The sequence below is a fragment of the Staurois parvus genome, unplaced genomic scaffold, assembly GCF_062004578.1.
Source record: "Staurois parvus isolate SC_StPar_1 unplaced genomic scaffold, SC_StPar_1.0 ptg000059l, whole genome shotgun sequence".
Taxonomy (NCBI): Eukaryota; Metazoa; Chordata; class Amphibia; order Anura; family Ranidae; genus Staurois; species Staurois parvus.
Genome location: NW_028317855.1, coordinates 6624439 through 6648180, shown reverse-complemented (window position 1 = coordinate 6648180; position 23742 = coordinate 6624439). Strand labels below are relative to the sequence as shown.

Here is a 23742-nt window from a genome sequence, read left to right as displayed (position 1 = left end):
TATTTTACTCAACAAGTAAAAATTAATCTGTAAGTCACTAATGCCATCCATCTAGTACTAGTATTCCAGGAAAATCAGGAAAGCACCTCACAGGGGCATCTCAAAGGGGAGTGTGCTTACTGAAGAATGCACCTTGGTGATGCAGGTAGTAAAGCAAAATTAGAAATCACATTTAAACTTCCAAGGCATATTTAAATCGGATTGGAGGCTGTAAAAATCAGAGTACTGGCATCACACCCGACTTCCTATATGCAAGATAGCATAGTGCCAGCAGTGAATGTATTTGAGAAGCCTCTTCTGCATCGTAAGCAGAGGTTCTCAGATCACCAACAAAAAGGACTGGAGTGCACTACAGTAATACCTAGATGGAAAAAACAATGTATTGAGAGGCTAGCCTGTATATTTGTGATATAGGGTAGCCATAGTTGGTGTCTTGTTTGGCATATTTTCTTTTTTCTTTTAGGGACACATGGCAAGGTAAGGACATCTCCTGAACAACCATTATCGATTTGCTTTTTACACTTTCATGGGTTGTCACTCATCTATGAGACTTCAGGACGTTTTTTAGTCAATTTAAGCTGCTTTCCAGTTTAAAGATATCTGCACTTTCCTCAGCACCAGAGTTGCCTGCCTCTACATCCAGGATGGCACCCATGAACACCACTGCACTTTGCAACATGAGGCCTGCCACAACTCCCGCCTGAAATCTACTGCTTCAGCCCACAGTGGTGAGACACTAAGCGCCCACAAGTCACAGGAAGAATTATATCTAGGTATCTTACCCCTGTTTAAACTTGAATTTAAATTATATATGTGGCTCCTACCAACAAAGCACTGTTCCACAATATGGAAGACAAACATAAAAAGGCCATCAGTGATTATGCAGAGACTTGCAACACTTTAAAGACAGAATAGATACCAGTGAAAGAGCTCATTGAATTTGATCTTGTAAAATCACTTTAGGTAGCACATACAACACTGGTCTGGTAGACATCTATGGGGCACATTTCTCCCTTTTTTACACTTCTACCACTACACTATCTTACAGCAACATGCTGTCTGCCCAGTGACCAAAGTGCTAATATAAGCAGGTGTTACCCCTTCTGTCCATGGGCAAGGAGGAATATTCCGACATCCTAACATCCCCTGCTGACTGTCAAAATTCTTAGTGATGTGACATCTCCACGATGTTCAGCTTGGCACCTTCCTTCACTACCAGTCAAAGCATGACATTTCTAATAGCCAACTGACTCCCAGGGCATTGCAGTGACAATTCCTGCCTGGTCATCTCTTGGATAACCACTGTGAGGAGCTATCCCTGGTGGACAATCTTTTTCATGACTTGCTACTTGTTCATCGTTTCCTCTTCCAGGGAAACCCAGATGTGCTCTGCACAGTGGCTCTATTCATATACTGTATATGTACTTGTTTCTGTTTGATACGTTCTTGAAAACTAACATGAAATTGAACTGAAAACTGAACATTTTCTCCCTTCCCCGACTCTCCTAACCCTACCCGAATTTTAAGGATGCAAATAGCAGAGATTCTCTTGAGGTTTCAGGAGTCCTGTCTCAATATGGAAGTTGGCATTATACATTTTGTTAAATACCTGTTAACTATTGTAGTTTCCCCTATCTGTGCTCATTTATATATCCTTCAACAGAGGCACCATTGTCTTATGCATAGACATAGAAAAACTGAGTGCTTTCTTTTTTTACCTGGAGTTCCTTCTGCACAGAACTGCAACTTGTAGGAAATTCTGGTGTTTCGTTTACCTCAATTAGTTCCCCGACTGACCTGGATTACATACATAGGATTACATGGGGTTTGACTTGGGGGTGATCCGGCCAAGAACATATCTCGTTTTAAGGTGTCTCCATGCTGGATGGAGGAGCAACGGAGACACCTTTAGAAAGCAGCATTGTCAACCTGGGGAAAGTATAGTGTTGGATGCACTAGCAGATTTAGATGGACTTGACTAACAAATTAAAGCTGAACTCCAGTCAACACTTATTAAGCAGTTACACAACAGTTTTTTTCCTTTTGGGATAAAAGTTTTATCATTGTAATCTCCCCTGTCAGGGATAATTGGTTTGTCTCTGCCCAATAATTCTCACTTTTGCTGGACAGCTTGGTCTGTTAGGTTGAAAAACAACAGACTTGCTGGATGAAACAACAGGAAATAAAAAACCTAAATAGGAAAACTAATGCAGCAATCACAACAACTAGTAAGTTGCAATATAATTTTATGTTTTTGGCTTACTACCACTTTAATAAAAAACCTGCTTCTAATAGTCTGTATGTCAGACATTCGTTTCAAGCATAATACTTTTATATAAACTGCATTTCATGTTCCCAGTTTAACAAAATTACTTTCAACCTATAAAACTACTCCACGCTGATTTTTTTCCAGAAAAAAACAGGGGAACAAAAAAGTATTTTTCCCGAAGGCTTCAATACTTCCAGAAAATTACATCTCTATTCCCCCATACACGCAGACCTTTATTTTCTTATGGAGTAGTAAAATATTACATATTGCCCTCTCCAATGATTCTAAAAACAAAAAATAGTTTGCTTCTAACTCAATATGTCAAGCCATATGCAGGAAAGAAATGTTAAAGTAGGCAAGCTTACGGTGGGCTTTCTTGGACAATAAAGCTCAGGTATATGCTTAAATCTCTATTTCCCTACTCACTTTGGCTAAGTGATGTTAATGTATGCCTTCCCTAGCTCTATTAATACTGTTCAAAAATATCTTGAACATTTCTTTTTCTGTTGAACACTGCTAAAACGCCACCTATTAGTGACTGCAAGGCAAAGCTTTTCACAAATTAAGAATGCAACAATTAGAAGCCCAATATTATAATATGAACTAGAAAAGCTACAATTTCTGGGGAAATTGTGTGAAGTGTTCTTGCCTCCACCAGTATGAGGGAGTGATGGCAGTTTAGAAATCATGTCCTAATTTTTCAGCTCACACTCTAGCTTTTGTCACTCTGCTGCCTGCTCACACACCTGGGTTTCTATGGCAACTCACTCTACAGCAAGGGCAGAGAAGAGCGGTTAAAAACAAACTGCTCCAACTTGCTCACTTCACTGGCAGTTGCCATTTTCAAACAGTTGTAGGTTAAAAATGATTAATCCTACACCGAAGAGCTTTATATTGTGAGAATCACAAGACCTAGACCTACATTTTGATGCATAGTATGTCTCTGACATATTAAAAATGAAGGCACAGTCGCAGTTTAGAAATTGGCCTTCAAATCTGAGGTGGCTAGAGTGGAGTTTCAATGAATGTCAATGGGCGACGTGAGTTGCAAACAAATGGTCATATTGTGAAAACTATCAGGACTATGGCTTAGCCGTGGACATTTTTAGTGGCAGCAGGGATAGCTGATATAAGATTTGTTATTTCGTTTTGATGTAAGATTTGTGTAGGTGGGCTTGAAAATGAGTGATGGCAGTTTAGAAATCATGTCCTGATTTTTCTGCTCACACTCTAGCTTTTGTCATCTCCCACTCTAGTTTTGAACATAATAGCACACCAATCGGGAACAATCCGCACGTTTCGGTATATTACGGTGTAAAAACTGTGGGAGGGGTTAGGGTGGTAAATTTGGCTATAATAATAAGAATATATATGTGAGATAATAGTAAGTGGTCTTGCCATGCAAGAACACTTAATAACTTGTTTATGAACAGAAGACTAAGAGTGGTATTCATGGGATCGCCAGACTTTAAGGCCCTGTCATAAGCATACCAATCCCTTAAGTATTGGACTATTGACTTAGTACATACCAAGTCAAGGGACTGGGTATAATCAAGTCTGCCTCTGCCTAAAGCTAAAAATCTAGGTATACATTTTAATAATAGTTACATTACTCCAGCTTAGTATGTAATAATGACACAGTATGCGGGACCGCTTCAGAATTGGTGAATCACTGCAGTAATCTTTACTACTAAAATTATTACTGCTGTCTCCTGGGTCCCATGCCAACTGGCTGCCCTGCTATATAGTAACCACAGGGGTTTGTCCGCTAAGCACGAGTGCCATAAACTGAACACTTTGCATTTTTCAATGACTGCAAGGTTTCTTGGATTGGAAGAGGTGGAGAGGAAGACAGTGGCAGCAAAGAATCACTGTAGTAATCTCCACTACTACAGAGCTCCCTCTGGTATAGCATGTGCATAGTTTCATTGGATCACTAATGTAACTATGCAATAAAATCCATACCTGGAGTTCAGCTTTGATTTACAAATACCTGGACAGATGTTAACCCTTTCAGTGCTAGAACTGGAAACCATTTGAATGTTAAAGGCTAAGTTCACATTTAGGGAAAAAACAACAAGAAAAAGGTGCATTCATTATTTTTCCTCACAAGAGCCTGCAAAACCCATGATTAGTGGATCACAAGTACAAAGCCAGGCTCCTGCAGAGAAACCCTACAGCTTTCAGCCCGTACCTCTTTACAAGCTGTTGGAAAGCTGCAGGGCTTGTGATTGAACTATAAGCTCATTCAGGGGGGCATGGTCTGCCGAGATCCAAGATGGCCGCGTGACACGGGAGCTCCTGCCAGCCAGAGACCTTGCATTGATATTAGCAGAGGAGCGGGTGAGACAGAGCCATTACATGATGGGGAAAGCGGACCGGAAGGTCTCCGGCTCCCGTTCCCGCTCCCCACGGGCACATAACCCCCAGCAGTCCAGACATATTCAGAAGCTGTTCAGCTCCCAGCAGAGGGACAGGCCACATGCAGCATCCCCCTCTCCCTCCCCTCCTCCCTCCACTACAGCAACATGTGCTCAGGGTGTACAGAGCACAGACACTGGGGCTGGCATGGTATCTGTCCCACAGCAGGATCTCTCTTCAGACACTCATACGCTTTCTTTAAGAGATCTGCAGGCAGTTGCAGCTGACATTAAAGCTACTTTTACCACAGCCCTCAGTGATCTAAGAGAAGACCTTCATTTGTTAAGTACAAGAATAGAGGAGGTAGAATTCACAAGCAGATCTAATGCTGATGCCATAGTGGAGATACAGCAGTTGTCAGTATAACTGTCAGGGCTCCCAGGTGTGACCAGAGGTGTGTGACTGACGCAGGGAAACGCAGACTTCAGATATGTGATAAACAATATAATTTATTAACACTAACAATACAAACATAAACGCAGTGCAATACTAAAACATAATACAGTGCAAACAAACCAAACCAACCACCCACAGATAACAGTACATACAAGCAAGCGTCGTCAGGCAGGCCGGGTCAATATCAATAGGGCAGGTAGGTACAGGGGGAGCAAGCGGAGATGGGTCGGGGTCACAGGGCAGGTTCAGCAGGTAGCTAGCAGCGTAGTACAGAGGGTCAGGCAGAGGGATGGTCAGGGTCACAAGCCAGGGATCAGAACAGGTAGCAAGCAGCGTGGTACAGAGGGTCAGGCAGAGGGATGGTCAGGAGCGAGCCGGGATCAGAGCAGGAGAAGTCAGCAGCGGTTCAGATCAGGCAGGGTCAGCAAAGGAACAGAAACAGGATGCAGGACAGATACAGGGCCCAGGACAAACACAACACCAAGGCAGAGTCTGCAGGTCTGGCCATCCCTTAAATACACCAGTATCATCAGTTCCAGGTGTTAGCTGGCTGAAAGGTTGAGTCTCTGATTGCTGGGAGCACCCGCTGGCCAGCCCTAGTACTGCAGATCACAAGGCAGCTGAGTCCCTCCATTATTGGTGAATTCATTCCTGAGAGAGGGTGTGTTGCACTTGTCTGCTGAGCTCCAGAAAGGCCCGAGAAGCCTGGGGCTAAAGTGCCCTGCCCAGCCCAGGCAGGATGGCGGATCCTGGGCTTGGGTCCAGCGGGGAGAAGGCCCTGGAGGGGCCTAGTACAGGCCTCTCTTTTCCACCAGTAGAGGACCTGGGAATGGCCCCTAGGAAGGGGGAAGTTTATTCTGCCTACCGGGACCGTGTGGCCGCTCGGGCCAGGTTAATAGACAAGGAGGAAGCCAAGCTCCAGAAGCCGACTCTGGAGCTAAAGAAGTTCCGGTCATCCTACGACCGTGTATGGTCTACTCAGCGGCAGGCCATGAAACCGGACCTGGAGGCGCTGGAACTTCGTGTGTCACAGCAGGGGAGGTATGTGGCGGCGCTGCAGCGCCAGAGCAGCGTCCTAAGCGAGAAGTATCTGAATGAAGCGAGATTTAAGGCTGCAAGAAGCCGCAGTGTTGCGGCAATGCGGGGTCCGGTGGAGGAGGCCTCTTCGGTGGAGGAATTGTCGGGGGAGTTGCTGGTGGAAGGCGAGCAGGGGCAGGTTGAGCCCACAGCACCCTCAGAGGAAATGGCGTCTAAAATGGAAGACAGCGTGGTGGCAGGATCATCAGAGTCCCTCCCCCCTGGGCAGCTGCCTGTGGATTGGGGGACCCAGGTGGAGGAGGAGGAGATAGTGGGTGGATTGCAGTTCCTGGCAGAGGCGGTTGCAGAGCTGCGTGGAGCCGACTTCAGGTTTACGTCTGAGGACTCTGAGGAAGAAGCTGAAAGTGATGTCATCCCCCGCAAGCCGGCTAAGCCGGTGGTGAAGGAGCATGCTGCCTTTGTCATGCTGCAACGCATCCCCAAGGACGTGTTGGCAAAGGCAGGGGAGCCACTGGAAGGGGAGAAGGACTCTGCTGATTGTGTTGGTGAGATGGTTCTGGACGCTGGGGTAGCGGGTATAATGCCTGCAAAATTGTCTGAGGTGCAGGTTAGCCCTACAGTCCTGGCAAAGGGTGTTTCCCCTCCGGTGGTGGTCCCACTGGGCCCCGCCCCTTTGGGGGGCATGGTGGCCTCTGGTGTGCAACCAGCAGGTCCCCCGGTTTCTCCTCAGGGGGCTCCAGGTTCTCAGGACCAGGCTCCTGCGGGTCCGGCTCAGGTGGGTTCTCCTGCTGGTATGGGTGGTCCCCAGCCCCGGGCTCCCCCAGGTCATGGCTCATCAGCATCTGCCCCTTCAGTTGCTGCTGCTGGTGTGGCGGCTTCCCCTGGTCATGCCCCCTCGATGTTGAGTGCCCCTGGGGCTAGATCGGGGCTCAGTTACTCTGCTGCAGTTAGGGGAGGTCAGGGGTCAGTGGGATCGGCCCGGGCAAGGGCAGGTAACCTACCCACTTCTGCCGCAAGGCGAAATGTTGTTCAGCTGAAATGGTCAGGGGAGGGCCCCCCCCTTAGCAGGAGAGAGGTCATAGACCGCATATTAGAAATGGGCTTCCGAGCTGCGGATATTTTTGCGTTTATTGCTCCAGTTGGTACTGGAGAATATGACGTGTCCTTCATGCGGCCAGAATTGTTGGACCTCTTTTGGCAGAGGTATGAGGCCACCTTTGTCACCAGCCCTAGGTGGGTGGGCCTAACCCCGAGGCTCGTCTCTCGCCAGTCCCTGATTAAAAAAATAACGGTGCTGGTGAGAAATGAATCCATCCCAGCATCAGATATTGTGGTCTGGCTAAGTAGATATGGGGATGTGATGGGGCCCCTTGTGAAGATCAAGGATGAGAGGGGAATATGGACAGGTGGGTGGACGACCACCGTCTGCTTAAATGTGGTTGGAAATGTGCTCCAGCACATTCCCTCTTCCGCTTTTCTAGGGAAGGACCGCCTGATAATTTTTTATGCGGGTCAGCCGAGGGTCTGCCACCGGTGTGGGGGCAAGGGGCATTTTGCGGCCACCTGCCCAGTCATTAGATGTTCCCTGTGTCAGGAAATAGGACACCTGGCCAGGGACTGCAATGTTGTCCGATGCAATCTCTGCGGGGAGCTCGGGCATTCATACAACCAGTGCCCGGAGGCCCTCCACAACCTTCCGGTGGGGGAGCTTGAAGCAGAGTTGGATCGGATAGATGCTGAAGAGGCGGAGGCGGCATTGGAGAGAGCGGCTTCGGTTGCTGTGGCGGCCCTTGTGAGGGAAGGGGAGGTTTCTGTGGCCCCTCCTGTCTCTGTCCCCCCTGTTTCGTCTACCCCTTTGGAGTCCCCTGTTGTTCCCCCTTGTGTGCCGGTTCCTCCTCCCAGGACTAAGAAACAGCTGAGGGAGGCTGCTAAAGGGGCCGGGATGGTTGAGGCTAGGTTTAGTCCATCAGTGTCTGCTCCCCCCTTGCTCTTGCCGCTGCGGCGGAGTAGGAGGCCCGGTAGGGAGTCCCGGGAGTCCCAAGGTTCTGCTCCAGTAGGGGCTCAGGTGGAGGAGGGGTGGTCCCTGGTGGGTAGGCGGAGTAAGCCAGTTTTGTCCTCAGCAGGGTCGGTGTCCTCTTTAGAGGCGGGGGAGGTGGCCCTGAGGAATAGGTTTGGGGCTTTGTCGGGGGAGGAGGAGGGGTCAGGTGATCCCGCTTCCCCGATGGAGGACGAGGATGCTGGGGGGTCTCTTAAGAGAGTGAGGGACCCTGCCAAGAAAGTCAAGAGGAGGATTAAGAAACGTCCCTCTCAATTATCTTAATGGCAGTTCCCGCTCCGATAAAGGTAGCAACCATTAATGTTGCCAGCCTGAAGTCTGTAAGTGCTAGAGAAACAGCCTTATTTTTGATCAGTGGGATGGAAGCTGATATTTTCTTTTTGCAGGAGACCAGGTTGCCCATCTTGGCTGATGTCCATCTGGCCAAGCGTGAGTGGAGGCGTGGGCCCTCCTACTGGTCTCTTGCGGCTGAGCTTTACAGCGGAGTTGCGGTGCTTTTTACCGGCATGGTAACGTGTCGGCGGATAATTGAGGTAGAGATCGGAAGATGTCTGATTCTGGATGTTCTCGTAAGGGGGCATGAGCTCCGTCTCATTAATATCTATGGCCCACAGTCCAAGTGAGACAGGAAGAACCTCTTTGCGAGGATTAAACCTTACCTCTTTACATCCCGGCTGGTAGTCTTTGGAGGTGATTTTAACACCATTACTAGGCCCAAGGACAGGAGAGGCTTCACTGACAGACTAGGATATGACAGCGTTTTTCTAAATGCTATAGTCAGGGAGGCAGGTCTGGTTGACGCTTGGATTCAAAGTGTCCCAGACGGCACGGGTTTCACCTATAGGAGAGGTAATAGCCAGAGTAGGATAGACAGGTTTTTTTTGAAAGAGAACTTTCGGCACCTGAGTGTCAGGCGGTGGAGTTTTCCGATCACCTTATGCTGTCTGTCACCTTGAATATTTCAGACACGCCGCTGAGAGGAAAGGGCATCTGGAGGATGAATTTGTCTCTGCTGGAGGACGAGGGGGTGAGACGATCTTTCGAGGAGTTCTTTCAGGCGCAGGAGACGGTGCTGGATTTCTGCGGCAGTAAGTCTGAGTGGTGGGAGCTCACCAAAGTGCGGATCAGCAGGTTTTTCAAGGCCGTTGGTAAGAGACGGCAGTTTAAACAGTATAACGCCTACCAGCGGTTGCGGAGGAAGCTCGACCGCCTTGTTTCTAGCGGTGGAGATTCGGGGGCAATCTCGGAGGTGAAGCTTCTCCTTAGGAAACTCCAGTATGATCGGCGTGCCTCTTTGGTTCTGGAGAGGGATTATGGGAAATACCACTCGCCTGACCCTTTCCAGAATTGCAAACAGAGTGCAGCAGTTAAGACAATCTCTGCTCTGAGGGATAGTACAGGGTCCCTGACTAAATCCAGGTCAGGGATTCTGGAGGTCTCCAGGTCCTTTTATGCGGATTTACTGAGTGAGAAACACCTTGACCGGACAGGGATGTCGAGCTTTTTGGAATCCACGCCTGGTCTGGACAGTGATGTCCCTCTGGCGAGTTTGACTGGGGAGATTACTGCAGAAGAGGTGTCCAGAGCGATTGATAGTCTGGCCATTAAAAAGACTCCTGGGCCAGACGGTCTGACTGCCGAATTTTTTAAGGCTTTTAAATCCCGCCTGGCACCTCGTCTCGCGGAAGTGTATAACAGCTGTCTGGATGAGGGATCTCTCCCTCCTTCCATGAGACAGTCTGCAGTTATTCTCCTGTCAAAGGGTAAAGATCCTTCGGCTATTGAGAACCGGCGCCCCATCAGCCTCCTCAATGTCGATAGAAAGGTTCTGGCGAAGATCTTGTTCTGGCGCTTGTCGTCAGTGGCAGACAGTTTGCTTTCTCGTCAGCAGCATTGCTCGGTCCAGGGCAGGAGTACCTTTACAGCGGTGTTAGCTGTCCGGGAGGCTCTGGAGCGATGTAAGGCTGAAGGATGGGGAAAGTACTTGCTGGCAGTGGATCAGGCAAAGGCCTTTGATCGAGTTGATCACAAGTACCTCTGGCATCTCCTGGACCGGTATGGTTTGGAGGGGAGGTTCATCGGCTGGTTGAGGACATTGTATCAAGGGGCGGAGAGCTTCCTGTTAGTGAATGGTTGGGTTGGGCAGCCCTTTGAGGTTGGATCTGGGGTGCGCCAGGGGTGCCCGCTGAGTCCCTTGCTCTATGCCTTTGCCATCGACCCCTTCGTCAGGAGGCTAGATGGCGGGGCGGTGAGTGGGGTGCTGGTGGGTGCCACTGGAGATCCGCCTTTGAGAGTTGTGGCTTATGCTGATGACGTTTCTGTTTTCATTTCTGGACCGGAGGAGGCGCAGGAGGTGGTTTCAGTAATGGATCAGTATGCCGAGGCATCAGGTTCCAAGGTCAATCAGGACAAATGTGAAGTTCTCTGGATGGGTAGGGAGGGTGAGAGCTTCTCACTCCCGGACACCTTCCCGGTGCCTCAGCCGAACATCAAAGTGTTGGGCATCAATTTTGGCTCTGCTGATTACAGCAAGCAAAATTGGGAATCCAAGCTGTCGGATGCCGAGGTCAAAGTGAGATGCTGGAAGGGGTGGCGGCTCTCCTTGAGGGAAAGGGTTGATTTGATCAAGACTTTCCTGCTCCCAGTCTTTTTGTACGTCAGCTTCGTTTGCCTCTTGCCAGAATCGCTCTATACGAGGATCTATAGCTGTTTCTTCCAGATGTTATGGGGGAATCGCCTGAACCTCGTCAAGAGGGACGTGACTTACTCATCCAGGCGGGAGGGTGGCCTAGGTATGGTCAACCCGGTGGTCTTTTTCTCTCTGATGTTCTTGAAACATAACTTTGGTAACATGCTGGCAGAGAGACCGCCTGCATGGGTAGGACTGTTCCGGATCTGGTTTGGACCCTTTCTGCACAGTTCGGAGAGTGGCGGGCCAGTGAGAAGCCTGCGGGTCAAGCATGGTAAGCTCCCGGCTTATGTGGCCCCGTGCCTGAAGTTACTCCGGCGGTGGCATGTGACTGCGGAGGAGGTCCGGTCCCTCCCCAGGAGGCTCCTGGGTGAGAGGATTGTGGCATCTGCTTTCCATGCGCCGCTGGCCTTGAGAGATTGCCCGGACCATGTTATGAGGGAGGGTTTGTGGTTGATAAATCTGGAGCGGATCCCCCTGAAGTTGCGGGACCAGGCCTGGCTCGCCTTCCATGGCAGGCTCTACGTGAGGGGTAACCTGAAGTACCGTCCTGCGGATGACCGTGATTGTCCGAGGTCGGAGTGTGGGGGTGAAGTGGAGACTATGGACCACTTCTTGCTTCAGTGCCCCTTTAACGTAGAGGTGTATAAACAGGTGGGAGGGGCTCTGGGTGTTCCTTTCCTCCATCGCATGTCGTATGCGGAGTGGGTGTACGGAGCATTCGAGAGTCGCATGGGTTTTAATTTGGACACCCTGTTTTTAGTCAGCTTAGTTGTCCGTTATCACACTTGGATGGCACGGTGTCAGGTCTCCATTCGGCAGAAGGTCCTCCCTGTTCAGGTGGTGGCGAGTGACATCCTTGGTGAGGTGGGGAAAATTCGGGGTCTTGAGAAAGACAGGCTGCGACGCAGAGCTTGGATGGAGGCGTGGAGGAACATCAAGCCTGTTGCTGCGGTCTGTTGATCTCGGGTGGTGGGATCTGTCCCTAGTTTCTGCCTTCAGCACTCCCTAGATTTTTGCGTTTGGATCTTTTTGGTAGCCTTTTGCATAGTAGGTTGTAGGGGTCAGACGTGGAAGATCTGCGGGTTCCTTAGCCCTCCCCTGTGGTGTATATAATGGTATGGTTAGGTCCTTTGTATATAGTTTAGGCCATATAGGCCGTAAGCAGCAGGTTTGAATATGGAAATTGCATATGGTTTATGTTTTTGTCTGAGCCATAAAGGCTCTTAGTCATGTGGTCTCGGCCATAAAGGCCTTGTACTGTAAATATTGTATATAGTTTCCGTTTTTTCCTTTCAGGTTATGGACTTTTATTTATGAGCCGTTCAGGCTATGTTTGAGTTTTTTTTGTTTTTTTTTTTCCCCAGGGACTGTTGGGACATTTTAGTTTCCTTTCTGTTGAGTTTTGTATTTATTTATTTATATTTATACTTTTATACATAAGTCTGATGGATATGTATGACATCAATACATAATAAAAAATCTCCATTCCTGACAATAACACACATTTCATATTTGTGATTTTTATAGACAGATTGAAGATCGAGATAATAGAGGTCGCAGACATAATATCAGATTACGTGGCTTGCCTGAATCTGTGGAGCCGAGCGACATCCCCAAAACAGTAATTGTGATCTTCAATGATCTGCTGGGCCGTCCACCTGCTGCACCCATTGATCTGGAACGTGCACACAGAACGCTTCGCTCCAGAGGCAGAGATTCTGAGCCCCCAAGAGATGTGGTGTGTTGCTTGGTCAGCTTTCCAATCAAAGAAGACATTCCCAGAAGGGCCAGAGAAAGAAGATGCCTTTTATTTCAGGGTAATGAGACACACCTGTTCCAGGACCTCTCCTCCATAAGCTTACAACAAAGGCGAGAACTTCGCCACCTGCTGGACACACTTCACTATCATAACATACCATACAGGTGGCGATTTCCATTCTGTCTCTCCGCTCAAGCTCATGGGCGCACAGCCTACCTGCAAGTTCCAGAAGATCTCCCCAGCTTCTGTTCCACACCGGACATTCCTCTAGTTGAGCTTCCAGATTGGTAAAGATCTTTGCGTCTTCCAAATGCTACTGAATCTGGTCGAGTACCAAGTGACATGGATTGGCAAGGCCCCCATCTCCGCCGCCACTGATCGGTCCCTTCCACTCCTCCGAGACTTCCTGCCAGAGGCTCCACCACCACCAACAGCCTCTCCTGCACATCGCAGACTCTGCCATGATGCCTAAAGGCCTTTCTTCGATCTTTTCCCTAACTTTTTCTCATCAGCAATGATGAGAGAAATTTCCATACTATTATGTTACATATCTGTCTGAAATCAAGTATCACCTCATTTCACTCTCCAGGTGTTGTTCCCTGCGGGGTATGGCCCCCTCCTTCACCTCATGTCATAACACCCATCTAAACCACATTTACTGCTTAAATGTTTTGAAACCATTGTTCGGAGTTTCTGCTGAGCTCCCCCCCACTCCCGTCCTCTCCCCTCTTGCCTGGCTACCACTATTTTCTCTTTTTAGACACGAAGCACTACTTGATTTTTAGAATGTCGTGGAGCCCTGCGGGAGCGGGGTGGGAGATGGATGGTTTGAGTTTTTGAGAGGGAGCCGGGAAGAGAAGAGTTAGGACAGATGAGAGATACCTTAGGGTTCCAAAAAGAAATGGTACACTATGTCTCATTTTTCCCAATTGTTTCCTTTGATGGTTGCTTTTTTTTTTTTAATGGTTGCCCTGCTGTTTCTGTGATGTTGCAATGTTTTTGCCCTAAACAGATTATGATACGATTTGCTTTTCATCTTAATGATATGCAGGTTTTCCATCTGGCTTTCACTGATGTTTTATTTTCAGCATGGACTCGCACACTGGCCCTACCAAGGCACACCTACGATACCACAACTGTGCCCATAACTTTAGGATCATGCTACGACTGCATTCCACTTAGAAGTGCATTTTCTCATTTCCCTACATACAATGCTTCCACCACTATACGCCCTAATGATATATATTCGGTCTCCTTGCCCTCATGACATTTATTACATTTTCCTTCTTATATCCCTAAGCTTGTTGCTGCGTCTTACCTCACCCATTATGTCGGACGATGGCGGTTGTGCCCCCATCTATATCTTCATTCAAAAGAATTGTGCTCACCCTCCCTCCCCAATTCTTGCATTTTTTAAGGTCCATGGCTCGGTGGACTCTTTCATTTTGGATCTAAGTCCACCACGTTTCCCACACAGCAAGCTTTGAGAGCTCTCGCTGAACTTTTTCCGGCCGTCTTTACTCCCTTGTCCTCTGCCTCTCATCTCCTTTCACTCCTTGTTCCTCTTTCTGCTATTTCCCTCCTACCCCTTCTTCTTTCTTGTTCTTCTTTCCTCCTTCCTGTATCTTGGTGGGTCAGCTGGTCTACCCCCACTGCCGGTTATCTCTCTCTCTTTTCTCCCCTCATTTCCCTCTTCCTTTTCATTTCTTTTCCTTCCCCTCTCCCCCTCCACCTCCCCCCCCCTTTTTTTTCTTTCCTCTCTTCTCTCTCTTCCCCATCCCTTTAGGTTCCCTTTACTCTCCTGGACATGCCTTCTCTCAACTCCGTCAGGGCATCTTTCGCTGAAAGTTCTGTCTATTAATGTGAAGGGTCTGAATACCCCTGAAAAGCGCTCTCTCCTGTTTTCGCACCTTTTTAAACAGAGAGCGGATATTGTCTTTCTTCAGGAAACTCACTTCCGTCACGATGCCATACCCAAGCTTACTATCTCCCGTTTTCCGACTGTTTATCATGCTCCTAACCCTCATGCTAAATCTAAAGGCGTTTCCATTTTGATTGCAAAGCACCTCCCTCTGGTTATCTCGGAGTCACTTCCGGATCCAGATGGTAGATTCCTGTTTCTAAAAGGTAATTTTGCCAATAGGCCCATCACTTTAGCAAATCTTTACGCACCCAACACTAAACAGGTATCCTTTTTCCGCTCCATTACCTCTTCACTCTCCTCCTTCCAGACGGGTATCCTAATCTTGGGAGGTGATCTTAACATTCCCCTATGCCCTTTATTGGACTCTTCCTCGGGAAGCATTTTCTTGCCGTATAAATCCATTAGACAGATTCACACTCAACTTCAAGATCTGCAACTTCACAACTCTTGGCAAGTCCTCCACCCGAATGTCAAAGACTATACATTTTTCTCCCATCCACACAACAAATATTCCAGAATCGATTAACTCTTTATCACGCAAGCTGACCTCTCTTTCCTCCATGATTCTTCCATCGAACCGATGATCCTCTCTGATCATCACCCTATCACTATGACATTACGATTTCCGGAGAAACACTCCCGTTCTAAGATATGGCGTTTGGATGCCTCTCTTCTTTCTGACTTGGCCAATGAAGCAAAGGTTCGCTCCCAATTAACGAACTACTTTTCGAACAATCAAACTCCAGATACCTCTTCATTAACTCAATGGGAGGCACATAAATGCGTCATTCGAGGAGTCCTAATAGCTATGGCCACAAAACGTAAAAAAGAGAGACAGATTCGCTTACAACAACTCTTAGATCGCATTTAATTCCTGGAAATGGCGCACAAACATAATCAGGCCGCCTCGACTTTATCTGATCTTACGCACACAGCTCTTAAACGAACCAGGCAGCTAAGCGCAGATTCATTGTCGCAAAAACTTTTTTATGAGTTTGCTAACAAAAGCGGGAGATTCTTAGCCAGATCCCTCCAGACAAAAAAGTCGAGTTTAACAGTTCACAAGATTAGGGGCTCGGATGGCTCTTTGGCCACCTCAAATGCGGATATAGCATCTCACTTCGAGCAATATACAAAACATTATACAATCTCCCTCCAGAATGTCGCCCTTCTGAGGCCAATAAGCCTAGAGACACCTTAATCTCTGGCTTTCTTCGCCTCTATAGTCCTTCCACTGTACCTGATGATACTGTTCAGGATTTGGAACATCATATCACAGCGGAGGAACTCTCCCGAGCTGTCCAGCAAATGAAACCTGGTAAAAGCCCAGGCCCGATGGTCTTTCTGTGGCATATTACAAGGAGTTTCTAGATATTTTGAGTGGACCCTTCCTCTCCGCCTTCAACACTTTCTCTTCACCCTCCACGCAACATCATCGCCCCCTGGAAGCTCATATTACTGTCATCCCCAAAGAAGGCAAAGATGTCACTTTGGTTACCAATTATAGACCTATCTCTCTTTTGAACGTAGACATCAAAATCTACGCAAAGATCCTAGCCAAATGTCCCCTTGCCTTATTACCCTCCCTGATTGATCTTGACCAAGTGGGCTTCATCCCGGGAAGGGAAGCAAAGAATAACAACATCAAGGCTCTTAACCTTCTCCACCGACTTCACGATTCTTGCAGTCCAGGATTTATTCTTTCCCTAGATGCCGAGAAGGCTTTTGATAGGGTGTCCTGGGATTACATAAAGGCAACCCTACAGGCGATTGGTTTAGGGGACACCATGCTGAATGGGCATCTCTCTCATTCATGCCCTCTTCGGAATGGTACGCGTCAAGGTTGCCCCCTATCCCCGCTTCTTTTTGTGATATCACTAGAACCATTGTTACGCAAACTCCGCTTAAACCCAGATATCAGGGGTATTTCCGTGGCGAACAAGGAATACAAATTTGCTGCCTACGCAGATGACATTCTTTTGTTTTTGACGGAGCCCCGGATAACCTTGCCCAACCCACTTAAGGATTTTTCCTTTTTTCAATATATCTCGAACCTCAAAATTAATCATTCCAAATTCTATGCCTTAAACATTACTCTTCCTTCAGACCTGGTTTCCTTTTCTCAGTCACAGTTCCCCTTTCAATGGGAAAGGGACTCCCTTACCTATCTGGGAATATAGCTTACGAGTAACCTCTCTGATCTTTATGTCAAAAACTTTCTTCCAACCCTTGGTGCCATTCGAGCAGACCTAACTAGGTGGCATCGCCCATGCTTCTCCTGGTTTGGTAGGGCTGCTATACTAAAAATGAATATCCTCCCGAACCTCCTCTATCTATTTCAAACCTTACCTATCCATTTACCACCCGCCTTTTTCATTTCATGCAGAAGAATGCTCTCTTTTTCTCTGGAATCATAAACGGCCACGTATTTCCTTCTCCCAACTTGTGCTCCCCAAATCCAAAGGGGGGATTGGACTACCTGACCTGCAACTTTACCATTGGGCCTGCCATTTTACTAGGATAATCGATTGGAATATACAGTGGGGCAAAAAAGTATTTAGTCAGCCATCAATTGTGCAAGTTCTCCCACTTAAAAAGATGAGAGAGGCCTCTAATTGGCATCATAGGTAGACCACAACTATGAGAGACAAAATGGGAAAAAAATCCAGACAATCACATTGGCTGATTTGGAAATAATTTATTTGCAAATTATGGTGGAAAATAAGTATTTGGTCACCTACAAACAAGCAAGATTTCTGGCTCTCACAGACCTGTACCTTCTTCTTTAAGAGGCTCCTCTGTCCTGCACTCATTACCTGCATCAATGGCACCTGTTTGAACTTGTTATCAGTATAAAAGACACCTGTCCACAACCTCAGTCACACTCCAAACTCCACTATAGTGAAGACCAAAGAGCTATCGAAGGACACCGAAAACAAAATTGTAGACCTGCACCAGGCTGGGAAGACTGAATCTGCAATAGGCAAGCAGCTTGGTGTGAACAAATCAACTGTGGGAGCAATAATTAGAAAATGGAAGACATACAAGACCACTGATAATCTCCCTCGATCTGGGGCTCCACGCAAGACCACTGATAATCTCCCTCGATCTGGGGCTCCACGCAAGATCTCACCCCGTGGGGTCAAAATGATCACAAGAACGGTGAGCAAAAATCCCAGGACCACACGGGGGGACCTAGAGAATGACCTGCAGAGAGCTGGGACCAACGTAACAAAGGCTACCATCAGTAACACACTACGCCGCCAGGGACTCAGATCCTGCAGTGCCAGACGTGTCCCCCTGCTTAAGCCAGTACATGTCCGGGCCCGTCTGACATTTGCTAGAGAGCATTTGGATGATCCACAAGAGGATTGGGAGAATGTCATATGGTCAGATGAAACCAAAATAGAACTGTTTGGTAGAAACACAACTCGTCGTGTTTGGAGGAGAGAGAATGCTGAGTTGCATCCAAAGAACACCATACCTACTGTGAAGCATGGGGGTGGCAACATCATGCTTTGGGGCTGTTTCTCCGCAAAGGGACCAGGACGACTGATCCATGTACAGGGCAGAATGAATGGGGCTATGTATCGTGAGATTTTGAGTGCAAACCTCCTTCCATCAGCAAAGGCATTGAAGATGAAAGGTGGCTGGGTCTTCCAACATGACAATGATCCCAAACATACCGCCCGGGAAACGAAGGAGTGGCTTCGTAAGAAGCATTTCAAGGTCCTGGAGTGGCCTAGCCAGTCTCCAGATCTCAACACCATAGAAAACCTTTGGAGGGAGTTGAAAGTCCGTGTTGCCCAGCGACAGCCCCAAAACATCACTGCTCTAGAAGAGATCTGCATGGAGAAATGGGACAACATACCAGCAACAGTGTGTGCCAACCTTGCGAAGACTTACAGGAAATGTTTGACCTCTGTCATTGCCAACAAAGGATATATAACAAAGTATTGAGATGAACTTTTGATGTTGACCAAATACTTATTTTCCTCCATAATTTGCAAATAAATTCTTTCCAAATCAGCCAATGTGATTGTCTGGATTTTTTTTCCCATTTTGTCTCTCATAGTTGAGGTCTACCTATGATGCCAATTACAGGCCTATCTCATCTCTTTAAGTGGGAGAACTTGCACAATTGGTGGCTGACTAAATACTATTTCGCCCTACTGTACACTTTACAACCAAAGTGTGGGTCCAGCTGGAACACTCTTGTTCCACTTCCCCCTTGGCAATGATCCTGTGGCTTCTGACCAAACACATTCCTCAAGACCTCCTCCTACATCCAATAATCGGTCCTTCCCTTAAAACCTTTCGCTTAGCCTGTAAATCGGGGAGCTGGGATATACATACTGTATACATGTCATATCACTATAATGGAGTACAGGGGAGCTGGGATATACATTACTCAGTAATGTATATCCCAGCTCCCCTGTACTCCATTATAATGATATGACATGTATATAGTAATCATTACTGTATACATGTCAGATCACTATAATGGAGTACAGGGGAGCTGGGATATACATTACTGTGTACAGTTTTATATTTTGGACTATTTATTCTAAAGAAAAATGTATTTCATAAGCTTTAAGGGGGCGTGTTTGGGGCGGCCCGGGGGTGGGGTTGGGGGCGGACCTGGGCAAGGTTGGGTGGGGCAACTGGTGGCGAGTAAGTTTTGTGACTGGCTAGTGGGTCTGGACTCGAAATTTTAACCCCTGCCTTAAGGGGTTAAGTGGGTGCTGCTCCCTGGATAAGAGGTTCCCTCTCTGGATACTGGAATGGATCTCGTCCTATGGCAGGGTGTCTGGAAATTAAAACTCCCCCAGGGAGTTAATACAAGGACATGCCCATAGTGTAGTAGATAGAAGTATATTTATTCAAGGATAAGTTAAAACCAATTCATCAGACAATTTTAAAGGAATGACAAATTCACAGGACTAACCGTCCACATTCAAAGATGGCCGCCGAGCTCCACGTTGCTCCGGCGGTGTGACTTCACGGCGTAATTGGCTCCTCCTAACGCGTCTTCAGAGGGGATGGCCAATTCCGCCGTGCCACGCACCGTTTGCTTATATAGGGGATGGCGCATGCGCATTAGGCCGGCGCCATTTTGGAGAAGGTCAAATCTAGTGTGCACGCGCAAGAGCAGGAGCAATTTTTCCATGTGTCTTTCAACTATATAAAATACTTGATCAAATTGATATTTAAATCAATATGAAAGGCAAAAGGTCAGGTAAAATCGTCATCCCACTTGAAACAATGTGGTGATAATCGTCTTTTAATTGATTTACTCTTAAGGATAGATTACTAAATATAAATTTATAAAATATGATATATTCAAATCTCATTAGGGGATGCCAACATCACGGAAAAATGGGATAAGAAGCTTTACAATGTAAGTATCCATTATTGGTATTTAGATTATAAGATGTAGTGGGGGGAGTTTCAGGGTAAGGGGGGTGAGGAGAGTTATAATGGTTTCTCCAATAGGATCTCCCTTGTGGTCTTGCTTGTAGTGGAAAAGGGGTCCTTGTAGAATTTCTAGGTGAGGCCTGTGGGCCTAAATTTCCAGGGACATGTTTTTCTATAACTATTGTTATAAGAACTATTGGAATGCGGTTTATAGTAATCATCGTGTGTATACTCTTTTCTAAACGATACTCTTTCATTGAGATGCCAACGAGAATCCCAGGCACCAATGTTAGGATCTGTAAGGGGTTCAAATCTATTATGAACAGGAATGTTATAGTCAGAATTTCTCTTAGTTTTACCGGGTGATCTAAAATAGTTATTAGGAGTGGTTGATTTGTATCTAGATTGAAAACCTCTAGATTTCTGAGTATAAGTTGATGTAGTGGGAACGGATGCCAATTGTGGTTCATCCTTAGCTTTTTGCCATTTAAACACAACATGGTCCTGATAATCTTTAAAATCTCTGTTATATTTTCTCATCTTTTTGTTCCTTTGTTCTCTTTCAATGCCTTCTAAGTGTACTTTGAGCTTATCAGATTCCGTCTTATATTCGTCTTTATCTCTATATGGTGTAAGTTTTCCCGGATCTGATTAATTTCAGAATTCAAGTGTGCTCATTTCTTTTTCTTGCGAGTAATAAGAAATTTAAGAAGGTCAGTACCGGCATTGTTAAAGAACTGGAACCATTCTAATAGACCAGTTGTGTCATCCATATCTGGGGACACATCTCATCTTAGGGATATGGGAACCATGTGTTCCTTTACGTATTTATCTAGGAATGATATATCCCATAACTTCCTCACTTCTGCTGATGTAGGTGGAGAAATAAACCCTAAAGGTCATCTTTATCATCCACCCAGGCAGGACAATTTGGGAAATTGGTCCAGATCTACTTCTCTGGCAGCCGTCACCCCATCCAGAGGGCACCTCTATCATCAGGCTATACCTTCATGGGACCTCCGGCTTCATGGAATTTCTATGTGCACATTAAATTGCACTTCCGGTGAGTGGGCAATTTTTCTACACCTTCATGTTAGGATGCTGGAATATACCCATTTGGATTGAAGTCATTTATACTCCATCACTGAAATATACCTTTTTGGACTGATATTATATTACCTTGGACTGTTTAACATCCAGTTTACGGGATTTTTCCATTTCTGTCATATTTTGCCATACTTTAGACAGTGTGTTTTATTTGTATAGCGCTGCACACCCTATTTTCATATAGTATATAGTAGTACAATATGTGGAGTGTCTTTCTTCCTCTTTATGGTCCATGATAATATATGCTTGCTGAGGTACCGCAGGAGATTCTGGGAGATTGATTCTGATGTCATCCACTATAATTGTAAGATGACCAATATGCTACAAAAACAAATGTTACCTCAGGTGTTTAGGGGGCATGTTATCCTGGTAAGAGGCTCATATAATCTTTCATGGTGGTGGATAGAAGAATCACTGGATTGGATACAAGAATGTACATGCATCTAGACGTTTACATTTTATTTTTGTGAGATTGAACAAGGATGTGGACCTTTACACTTTTTATACTTTATATTTGTTATTGTGAATCACTTGGAGATAGTGACAGGATATTTGGATTCTATTGCATTGTACTGTGTTTATTTTATTTCCCCAGATTATGGATATAAAGACTTTTTAAAGGGGTAGCGCAGAATATTTTGTGACTAGCTATTAATCCTCCTGCTCTAGCTCCTTTGTCACTTCCTCCCATGATCAACTCCAGGACTATTCCTGAGTCTCTCCCAGCCTATAGAAATCCCTGCCCAAATCTGTTCGACTGTCTCCTACTCTGTCTACTTTTAGACAATCCCTGAAAACCCATCTCTTTAGTGAAGCCTATTCTTCCCCCACCTAATAACTGTACTTTGTTTTCTCCATCAGCTTGTCCCTGACAGTTATTACCTTTAGTATCACTTGACCATACCTTTTCGATTGTAAGCTCCAACGAGCAGGGCCCTCTGATTCCTCTTGTATTAAACTGAATTGTAACTGTAATGTCTGCCCTCACGATGTAAAGCGCTGCACAAACTGCTAATGCTATACAAGTCCAGAATACTGATATTAACAACAGTGCATTGAGTGAATGTTGTCAGCCAAAGACATGAGGTGTGTTATTGGCAGGATCATCACGTAAGGATAAAAAAGTCTTTAAAAAAACAAAAAAAGTGTTTACAGACCTCAAAAGCTCAAGTTGAAACTTACATACACAAGTGGATGACTCATATAAATGAGTATTCCTTATTATAATGGGTCAATCCAAAGATTCAATCAATCTCTTAAAAGGAGCCTCCAGATCTTTGGTGCTCTCTCTTTAGCTAATCTACAGTATTCAGGGAATACTTTGTCATGTATTATATGTTTATTGTGAAAAAAAACTGTACACATACTGTATATAGTAAAGTAGTTCACAACACATGCTCTTAACACTACTTAATTTCAATAAGGTAGAATGGTCAAGCAGTTACAAATAATTTATTTTTATCACTTACATTATTGCATTCTCCAAGGAAATATAGTGCAAATCCATCAGCTTTTGTAGCTGTAAAAAAAAAAAATGGGAAAGAAATTAAAGCAGATAATTTAGCATGCTTAACAATTCTTTCAACTAGTATAATATTATAACAAATAATAAACAAATTTGGTATACTTTTTACTACCTTAAAACTAAAATCTTCAGTTTTACAACTATTTGTCTGTATGTATTAACAAAAGTTAAAATGTGCACTGAAAAGTAGCTCAGCTAGAATAGGATTGGTTTCTGTAATAAATGTGGTTTTCCTTAGTATTTATACCGTATATCCCTTTAATATACATACTGTACATTAATGGTGGAACATTACAAAAAGTTTAACAAACTCTAAAGAAAAATATCAAGCTAAAAAAAAAAAAAAATGTTGAAAGCACTTGTCTGTCAACTGTGCAGTGAATCCGCCTACGGAAATGATGTCCTAAGTGTCATGTAGGGATTCATTCTCTGCTCAAGAATGCTGAATGTATAGATCTGTATAACGCAAAATCCAATGCTTTTTGTTTCTGCCACAAATGAGTGTTTGTAAGAGCATAACAATATACTTTATTAAATTTTCCTCTGGGAATATACAGTCATGGCCGAAATTGTTGGCACCCTTGATATTTTTCCTGAAAATCAAGTATTTCACACAAAAAAGGTATTGCATTAACACATGTTTTGCTATACACATGTTTATTCCCTTTGTATGTATTGGAACAAATATAAAACAGAGGCAGAAAAGCAAATATGACATAATGTCACACAAAACCCCAAAAATGGGCTGGACAAAAGTATTGGCACCCTTAACTTAATATTTGGTTGCACACCCTTTGGAAAACATAACTGAAATCAGTCGCTTCCTATAACCATCAATAAGCTTCTGACACCTCTCACCCGGAATTTTGGACCACTCTTCCTTTGCAAACAGCTCCAGGTCTCTCTTATTGGAAGGACACCTTTTCCCAACAGCAATTTTAAGATCTCTCCACAGGTGTTCAATGGGATTTAGATCTGGGCTCATTGCTGGCCACTTCAGAACTCTCCAGCGCTTCTTTGCCATCCATTTCTGAGTGCTTTTTGACGTATGTTTGGGGTCATTGTCCTGCTGGAAGACCCAGGATCTTGGACGCAAACCCAGCTTTCTGACACTGGGCCCTACAGTGCGACCCAAAA

General features: G+C 45.7%; 1 protein-coding gene across 4 annotated transcripts in view; it reads right to left on the bottom strand.

The window, feature by feature from the left end:
* Nucleotides 1-23742, bottom strand: part of PDE10A (phosphodiesterase 10A) — a 619526-nt gene that overhangs the window by 192786 nt on the left and 402998 nt on the right. For all 4 annotated transcript variants that reach the window (XM_089668592.1, XM_089668593.1, XM_089668595.1 and 1 more), the window contains one exon: nucleotides 22550-22599. In XM_089668592.1, coding sequence (XP_089524718.1) covers nucleotides 22550-22599 — 50 coding nt within the window. The remainder of the gene's footprint in view (nucleotides 1-22549; nucleotides 22600-23742) is intronic.